This window comes from Arctopsyche grandis, chromosome 4 (assembly GCF_051622035.1).
Source record: "Arctopsyche grandis isolate Sample6627 chromosome 4, ASM5162203v2, whole genome shotgun sequence".
Classification (NCBI taxonomy): domain Eukaryota; kingdom Metazoa; phylum Arthropoda; class Insecta; order Trichoptera; family Hydropsychidae; genus Arctopsyche; species Arctopsyche grandis.
This window is the reverse complement of record NC_135358.1, coordinates 30,179,524-30,189,846: the sequence shown is the minus strand read 5'-3', so window position 1 is coordinate 30,189,846 and position 10,323 is coordinate 30,179,524. Positions and strand designations below refer to the sequence as shown.

The window sequence follows — 10,323 nt, the reverse complement described above, 5'->3', positions numbered from 1 at the left end:
TGCAGCGAACGCCGAACGCCGAGCGCCGAACAGTGCAGGTCGCGAAGCCGGCCGAAGAGGTTCTCTGCTTCGTGTCATTATGTACGCCGTCTCCAAAGGACCTATCAAAATCGTGACGAAGGCTCGCAGAGGTGAACTCCACCCCCACTCCGGCCCCCCCCGCCCCCACCCCTCCCCGCCGTGCAAACGTTCGGTGAGAAAAGTCAACAGTCGAGAGTCGAGAGTGGAGAGTGACGAGTGTGTGGTTTGTTGTTGCAGGCATCTCGCAGAACCTGGAGCGGCTGGAGACGTTCAGGGACAGCCGGAAGTCCTCGCCCTCGGACTCCACTGACGTTATTACGTAATCAACACGACATAACCTTAACCTCCTGCTCCTTGCCGCACTCCCCCCCACCCCACCCCCCCCTCTCCCATTCCCTATCGCACGTGCTTCACCCCTCCCGCGCTTCCCCTCTCCCTTTCCTTTACGTTAAAAATGTGGTGGATTTTCATTGATGATTTCATATTCATTCATAAAATTTTACGATACGTATGTATGTATATAGTTTTGTGTGAGAGTTTGCTGTGTCTGAAATTTTGGGTTTTTTTCAAATGTCTGTCGTTGAAAGTGATTCGAATATTGCTTTGCAATATACGCGAACGAGTTTGCGAATGAGAAAGCAATTTGTGTGTGTGTGTGTTTTTTTTTATTCGACTTTCATTCGACGCAATTACCATAAATATACAGCCGAGAAAGATCGTAGAGGAATAATTTGCGATTGTGCAAATGTGTTGAATGTTCAAACTCAAAATGAGACGTTTGTATTTAAGTTGGAGAGTGAAATAATAATTTGTTATTAAAGTTGTATCGTTGACTATAAAAAAGTATCAATTTTAATAATATTTCTTGTTTACTTTGCTTTTAGTACAGAGGCCGCTTTTCAATATGAACTTTTTTCCATTGAGAATCTTATGACAGGTTTTTCATTCCGAATTGACACATTTTCATTTCAAATTGAACCCATTTCGATTTGAAATGAAAAATGAGTCAATTTGAAATGAAAAATGTTTAATTTGACATGAAGATGGGTCAATTTGACATGAAAAAAGGGTCAATTTGAAATAAAACAGGGACAATTTGGAATGTAAAACCCAAGGCTTTTGTGGCACCTTTTTGTCTCAGTATTTTTTATGTTTCAAACGAATATTCTACATAATATAATTTGAATATAATCTTTTCTAATAAAAAACTTGACAAGAAGTGAGTTCTGCACCTTTTTATTTTCATAAAAAAAAAAAACCTATAATAATATGGTGAAAATCGTATGAACTACACTGACAGCATAGTTTCACTCCTCAAAATTATTAATGCGATTGAATAAAAAGTATCTGATTCAACATTTGAGATAAAAAAAACAGACTCGAATATATTCTACAAACTATAAAAACATCATACATCAATTCTTCATTTGCTACTTATCCTTTGGACTTGAATTCTATCTTTCTTAGTTGCCAGTTCCATGTCCTTGGTCTACCAATTGAATGTCTTCCATTGATTTTGAAGTCTAGTTGAAAATATATTTCTACTTCTTGGTAAAAACTTATAAATGTAAACGATCGTACGAATTACATACATGTTTTATATGAACTGCATCATGTTAACTATTAATTAGAATTTATTTGGAAGACTTTGTAGTATGATGAAATAATTCACTTTTCCTCTAAAGCCAACACCACATACCCAAAACTTTTACTCATTCTTCATATTAGTTTTAATATATTAAAATTTGCAATTACTAACACATAAGTACATACATAGTTGAATGAATAAATGGTATGAATAAATGTGCACAGTTTTGATTATACATTAGGATTGCTTAACATATATTGTGTGATGATGATGTGAAAGCTTTTGATATAACTGAATATTCCAATATTTTTAGTTCTATTAAGAACAGGCGTAAATTGTATTGTAATTGTGTTTCAGTCTTCCTAAACCAGTATTCCACCTCAATGGCAAAAAATCTATGCACCAAAGGATACATCAAGATTCGATTACTCCACAGCATGAAGAAATCATTAGATATATTTATGATAGTGAGTAAAATCGTTTGTTGCAATGCGACATATTATATTACTAAACCAAAGTCTCTCATTACAATATTGCAGCAGCACTTATGTAGATTGCCTTATCTCCCTGACTGATATTGTTTACGACATCTCAACATTTCCGAGTGCCACCAGTGTCTTAAATTAAACGACAAACCCAATTATATTATAAAGTAACTGATATAACATCGTCCCGGTCGCATAATAACAATTCATCGTTGAGAAATTAAATTATAGTCAGTGTTTTTATCAAACTGGTCTGTATTAATAGTAAAACGGGCAGTATTATTCGGCCAAAATCTATGTGTATATACTGACCATTGTCTAATAACATTTTATATGAACTTCTAATAATTTTCATATGAAAAAAATACATAGTCGGGATGGAAATACAAAATTATAATATGTAGGTTATGCTGAAATTTCAAATGTTTCTGTATATGCTTCAATAACTATCTGGTATGATATATAGACGGTTTCATAAGTACATGCATATTATAATGGTTGTGGCTATTTGCAGGTATTATATTGGCTACTATTGGCTATAGTAGCCTATATACTATTGGCTATTTGCAGGTACTATATCTGCGAATTATTATAACTCTGATAGGAAACGATCAACCTGGAGTCACAAACCACGGTCTGGCCAGCGGCAACTAGCGGGACTCGATCCCGTGACCACTATATTCGAAAGCATATATGCTAACCCGGTCTCCGTGACGGGCCGGAATGTGAAATGCCGGAAAACGCAAATATCGGAAGGCAAAGATCGAAAATCGAAAGATCTTAAGTCGAAAGATCAAAAAAAATCACAGGCTTTTCCTCCCGTATTCTGCGTGCGCACATTAATATGGGAGGAAAAGCCTGTTCCTCTTGTTCCTGTTGTATCCTGCTCGCGCAAATTAAGTGAGTATGTACCGTTTACCATGCACCCTTTTTTTTGATCTTTCGATTTTCGATCTTTGCCTTCCGATATTTGCGTTTTCCGGCATTTCACATTCCGGCCCGTGAGGTAAACCCATGCTAACCACTCGTATATTCTGCTGGAAATATATAAACCAGCGTATCAGCCCTAGACAACACAGTGAGCCTCTAGAGACCACTCCTCTCAAGTCGAGCAAGTAGCTCCTTCGCGGTACATAAAATAACACATATTTGCATACTGAACAATCAATAAACTTCTTTCAAGCACAAACGCTGCAGGCTAACACAATGGTGCCCGCTGACTCATATTTGTATCATGTTGGTTGCACAACGCTCACTGGCCGCTGATGCATATATTATTCACTACTGTGCGAATATATTTCGTTTATGACGAAAACGTGATACAAAATTGTATCATCAGCCACAAACGATTGACGAAAATGTGATACAAAAATATATCAGCAGACTGAAACAGTTCGCGCAGTCGTGAATCATATATGTATCAGCGGCTAGTAAGCGTTGTGCACCCAATATGATACAAATATGAGTCAGTGACCACCATAGTGTTAACATATAAGGAGGTTCATACATAATTTCAGTACTTAAACAATATACAGGTGGTTTAATAAGGATTTAAAAGAAAATATACAATTAGATATTAAAGGCTAACCACTAATATATATGAAATGTGGTAATTTTTATTCAAATATGCAAGAATGGAGGCATTTTTATTTGCTAATCATGTGACTGGCTGTATGATCGCTAACTCGTTTTTATAATAAGATTCAGTAAAGATACAGAAGGGGTCCAAAGTTCCAAAGATAATTTGCGAATATCACACATCTTAGCCGGTGGGTTGAGCAATAATAACAACAACTCAGTTTGACCCTTTCGACGAATTGGCCCCATGCAACGGCACCAATTTATGTGTCTATTGTTCTGTTTCGATTAGACTCGTTTAAATGATATTTACATACGTCTGATCGAACGGTTCAAGGGTTACACTGTACGCGTCGGTCGGTTTGACTTTCATGAACGGCTACGCACGATCTTGTTCCCTTCGGAGAGCAAATAGTTTAAAAAGGTTGTGGCACGACGCAGGTACCAATTCACACGTTTAACACGTACGTGTGATTCGGTGAGATGTGTGGTGCAATAGTTCTACAATTTCTCTCGTTCACCGATTTGGGCTCTCAGAACTTTTCGTTGTAAAGTTTTGTAGTTTGATTATGTTATTGTTTGCAAACAGGGTTGCTGAAAATTTGAATGAATTTACTTGATTCTGAATAACATCGTCATCATTCAACTTTTGAATGATCGGAACATACGTCGGTTCACGTCGTAGAGCTATTTTAGATTGACACCTTGGCCTTGGCGTTGGTAAGAAGCCAAATGGCAATTGTCGTGAAATGTGTAAATGTCAAGAAACTCTTCAATTATATAATAATATCTGATAGACCGAGCATCGCTCGGTGAAGGGAGGAATTTTATATATATTTTTAAATCATTATAAGACGGGAAAGGTGTATTGACCATTTTGTGTATTGACCAATGTTCAGTATGCAAGTATGTACAGTGGTGTAGTGCTAAATTTTGAGGTGCCGGTACGCTCGATTTTGCACTTTTTTTTGCATTATGCAAGAAATTCTTCGAGCTATGAATGTATCCTTCAGTTCATGAAACACAAAGCCGTTTGTTTGTTCGTCGCAGCCCCTGAGAGCGCTACCTACCCTCATGTATCGATAGCACAATTAAACATCCACCCTAGACAATGGTTTGAGCCGTCATAAGCGAAAAAAAAGGTCCAGGGCCCATTTATTTCGTTATTGGGTCCATGATTGGGGACCAATATTTAAATGTGCTAAAGACACATCTGGTGTCTTACATAAAGCCTGGTGGTATCCTTGATCCTGACAGCATTTTTATGCATGACAGCGCTCCTTGTCATCGGGCTTGGGTGAAAAATATTGCAAAAGTGGTAAAACTTAAAGTTTTATACTATTTTGATTTTTGAAATTTTTATGCTGGGTCGCGTACCGGTGCTGATAAAAGGTGGCGGGGTGCCGTACCGGCGGGTACCGGCTATTCTACAACCCTGAGTATGTATTATTTTATGTATCGCGAACGAGCCAGTTGCACGACTTCAGAGGAGTGGTCTTCTGAGGCTCACTGTGTCAACTGGGGCTGGTGCGCTGGTTTATATAACCAGCAGAATAGACTAGTGAGCATACCTATATAATGCTATGAACAAAGTGGTCACGGGTTCAAATCCCACTGGTTTCTGCTGGCCATATCTTGGATTTTTGACTTTGGGTCGATCGTTTCCTATCATTAAAACGGTTCCAACCAATTGGCAACCTAGCACATTTTCTCGCAAATCTTGAGTTTTCAGCAATCTCAAATTGCGATGAATTGTATAAAAATGCTGCAAAATTTACAAATTTGACCATAGATGTTTCTGTGGATGTTAATTGATATGTATTTACTTTGTATAATACTAATAATACTTTTGTCAAATGTACAATGTTTCTCGCCAGGAAGGCGTATTAGGGTTACGTGCTAGACCTTCCTGGTATAAATTAAAAATAAAGTTTAATACACGGCCATTTACACATGCCATTTTCTGGAGGTTGAATTGGTTGAATTTGGTGATTTATTCCCTTTATTGAGTTTTATTAAAGTGTGATCTCTTTCAGTCGGTTTTAGGCCCTAAATGTACATAATTGTATGAAAATCGTTGATTCAATTTTCAAAATTAAATAACAATCATTCACGTATTACTTGTTTAATATGTAGAATAGTTTTTGATTTTTGTTTTGTTATTTTTCAGCATGGAATCAGGTAGCAGAATGTGACAGTGAACCGACGTCTCCGTCGGACGAAGATCATGGTGCGTATTATTTGTTGAATTGATCCGATGCTTGTCTTAACTAACGGGTGATGAATTTTGATGTTTGATTTCAGTGTACACTGTCAGCGTGGCTCCGAGTAATCTATATTATAAAGATTCAGAACCAAGTCCCGTCCTGAGAGATTTTAAGCCATTCGATTTGGAATCTTGGTGGGGAAAACGGCTTTTCCATAACATAACCAAATCTCTCTAGGTAAAGTCTTTTTGTGTAAAGTGTAAAGCTGCCCGCATTCTACGTTCCAATACCAAATAGTGGCGATGACTAACTTTATTTGCACAATAAGCAAAAATCTCCGATAAACTGATATTTTTCATTTAATTTTTTTTGTAAATTCAATCAATTTTTGTTATTAATTCTTATCGTCGTAAATGACTGTATATTTTTGAATTGTTTATAATTTTTTTATATTTTGACAACTTACATGTGAATTAGCGATTATGATAACAAATCGACGTCGATTCTTCAAAACGGTTTTAAAATGGCCAAATTGTCTTTTAAAACACTTCAAATGATAGAACGACATTGGCAGCTAAGACAGGCCTGCTCCCGGAGCTGTCAGCTTAGATGACATATCGCTTATTTCCGACAACAGTATCACAACGCTATAAATTTCGCATTTTTTGATGTTTAATAGATTTGTATAGTCCAAACCTATTTTGCCATGTTTTGAGCTGTGACAATTTTGTCGGAAATGAGCAATGTTATAAATCAAATTCAAAACCGATGGATTAATTATATTTGTGTGGTAGTATCGGAGCAGGCCTGGTTATCGGAGATTAACTGTCGCTTTAAGATGACGGAATCGACGACGGTATTTATACAAAGATATTTGTTTGTATTTTGGAATCGGTTGTAATTGTATTCTATGCAATTTTCACATGGGAATATATGTTTATTCCAGATTGGTGAATGTATTTTTTACGTTGAATGATATTTTATATTATTAAAATATTTTTATTGTATTATTATTACTACATACTGTTTTCATATTTTATTTCGTTTGTATAAATGACTTTACAAACCAAAATTTGAATCGATAATACATATATTATATATTTGTGTCTGATCTCTTTTACTTATTCAACCGCACTATCGTTATATTTGCGACTGTTTTCGCAAATGTACTATTCTTTTTTTTTTTTTAGATTAACCAAGATATTCCATAGAGTATCAATAGTCATATATTATTGTACTTTTCGCCTGTTACCAATTTGTTTTTCTAGTTTTAGAATAGTCGAAACTTTCCGTTAGATTGTAGGAAACTTAGTGTAGTATTAAATTGTTACCTTATGAGGTGATCTTGCTCACGGCAGTTACATACATATATATATATATATATATGACTAAATTTTCGATACATTTCGTTTTGAATGTATAATAAAATAGACTTTTTAGCATATTTTTTTTATTAAGTTTATGAATTTGAGTCACATTCAAAATATCGTAATGTATTTGTTAATTCATTTTATTCAATTGCATTCACCGATTACATATTTATATACATATATTGTTTTTTTATTGTATTTTTTGAATAATGATAATGAATTGTGAATTGAAAGGGTGATTATTTGATTTGTATTTTTCCTTTGAGACAATCGTTCAATTCACAAGTTGCCGGAATCAGTCGGCTCCGAAATATGCATGGATTCTTCAGAATGCGGGTTCGTATTACATAGTCGTCGGCCTCCATTATTTTTAAATTTGATGCGAACATGGTGATGATGATGATGATGAAGAGAGCATGCGTTTGATCGCCTGTAGATTATGTAAGTAGACGATAGAGAGAAATGTGTAGAATGTCAGATACCAGGTTTTGATTTTAGCGAGATTGCACACGCGTAGAGTGTATATTATATTCGTAGATGCGTATATATTTTGGCAGGTGAGTGCATATTAGAGTTTTGAATGGAAGAGATTTTTTTGTAACTTGAATAGTTTCAAATCATACCGTCGTTATGGTTTCGATCGCTATACATACATACGTAAAGTGCAATTTATTTTATTATTATCGTGTGACGCAAATATTGTCTATTGCGATTATTGTATATGTTCGAAAGCTATACGTAACACTTGATGCTGTATAATTTCGATCGTGCATTTTATATTAGAAGTATATAGTTCATGTCGAATCTTCACATGCCGATCCATACATTGTGATAATTCGTGAATTCTGTTATTGTTGAAATTGTTTATTTGTAGTGTTACACACTCATTGCACATTTTGTTAAATCACTCACCATCAAAGTTGTTATTAGTGTTTTGATAATAAATTATATTATTTCGATTGATGTGTTTTAATTATTTTCTTAGCGGTTTTTGTGTATAAATATATGATACTCGTTTGCTCTTATTTATATAATGAATTATTCACATTGCTTTCCTTGATTTTTGATTGACTTTTTCACTTGCACTTTTCAATGTGTCTCAGTTCTGCAATTCAAAATATATTATAAATTTACATATTATCAAACTAGTTTAGTAGTTGCAAGCTTCAGTTAACCCTTTGAGTACTGACGTCTTTTCTGTTGAAAGCCCGCCACGCTGAAAATTTCGCCAACATTTCCAACTAGAATTATTTAAAAAGCAGGTATAAAAATTGTAGCTAACCCAAACAAACCCTAGATAACTACCGCTGAGGATTTCGAGTTTAGTAAAGGTGTGTTTAGACTATCTAATATATCTTGCAACAATATAAAATAAACAAAAGTCTATTGATGAATGTTTTTTCCAAAACTAGTTCCATCTTCTTCATTGTTGTTCAAATGCAATGCTCACAATCTAAAATACTCGGCAGTTAGGGATTTCCATCGAGAAATTCTGCTATGGTTATAAATTCAGAAATTCCGGTGTAAAACAGTTTATAAACATTGACATGGATTACACGACCCATGTTTAATGCATTTTTTTTTCAATGCTACCTGGAAAGGCTTGGGTAGTATTCTTGTTTATTTTTTACATACTCAAAAAACAACGCCTAACGGCGTATTTCATTCTCAGAACTTGTTGGTAAAACGCCAATCGGCGTTGGTCAGCATTCAAAGGGTTAACTCGTCAATTGCCAACTTATTATATGAAATTTGAATCCATAATATTATGAATTTTCAAATAACCTCTAAAGAAGCTCTACTATAAAGTAAACAAATTTTAATTTACATACCCAATATTTTCTTGAGACACCGTATTCTTCGATGTGACTTTATCCAACGTTTCCAACTCGTTGAATAATCCTCTTAAGATGGTTTTAGCATCGATGCGGTAGCCGATGAGGGCTGAATCCACCATCATGCCCAGTTGTAATTTATTATTGCAGGACAGAATCGTCAATCCAATACCTGAAAACAATTTTATGCCATAGAATCCTTTGTAAGTTACGTTAAATTTATGTTTTAGGTGAACTATGTGCCTGTGGTGCCACGGTGTGGTACGAAGAACGCCATTTTGTGTAGTCTGTACTTGTTACATATGTACACATCTGACGGACCTGGCAGGTTGCTCACGACTAACGTCGCTTGTACACTATCCATCATTGGTCCGAGGATGGGTTTGGGTAGTATGTATCCGGATATTTTCATAAGACCGTAATTGACCTGAAGAATACTTTTGTGTGTTAAGTCTTTTAAGGTTTATATTGGGCTTTTATAAAATGGCTTCTTACATGAAAATCGGAACTGTTACGCAGCGAGCTAGTTTCTCTCCGGACTTGAACTAATCTTTTCAATATTGATACGTGTTCGTTGTCTGATCCATCACATTTTATTGGAATCGTCAGCATTGCTACTGAAAACTTGTTTTCCAATTCGATCATGTTTCTTTTGTATTTTACCACGTTTAAGTTTGATGTATCCATTCTCACGGGGACTACACTTGTTATAAAGTCAGGTATTGCTTCTTTGCCGATTACCTGAAATTTTCGTTAGTTTCTTTATTACATATTATATTATACTTACTATAAATTAGTAGTGTTTCTAATCTTATGTACATTATAGTGAACTTCAATTTGTTCAAAATATTTAATTTGAAGTCTATTTGTTATTTTTAGGACTTATTCATTACACTGAGCAACAAAAAAAATTACCAGAGTGGAGACTAACCAATCTTTACTAACTTTGATCCACTGAATTCGAATATGATAATGATTTTGTTGGTTGGTGATCGTTTACGAGATATGAGCGTTTAAAAAAATGCGCGATTTTTACAGTTTTTGGCTTTTGCGGTCTTTAACTCAAAATCTAGTATTGCTGTGCTCAAAGTGAGTATTGGAATCAATAGTCAGATGTTTTTCCTATTGATTGTGATATTTCAATGCTTTAAAATACTTATAATTAATTGTCTAGCGAATTTTAAAAGTCAAAAATATCACCTCACAGAGTACAGCGGTTGGACTACATGCCATCTCGCT

General features: G+C 35.2%; 1 protein-coding gene across 1 annotated transcript; it reads left to right on the top strand.

Annotated features, from left to right (window-relative positions):
• LOC143911036 (MAPK regulated corepressor interacting protein 2) lies at window positions 1-8,207 on the top strand. Its single transcript, XM_077429750.1, has 5 exons — window positions 1-131; window positions 259-340; window positions 1,967-2,076; window positions 5,843-5,902; window positions 5,977-8,207. Exons 1-5 carry the CDS (start codon window positions 80-82, stop codon window positions 6,114-6,116), a joined length of 444 nt encoding a protein of 147 aa, XP_077285876.1. The 5' UTR covers window positions 1-79; the 3' UTR covers window positions 6,117-8,207.
• The last annotated feature ends 2,116 nt before the right edge of the window (window positions 8,208-10,323 follow it).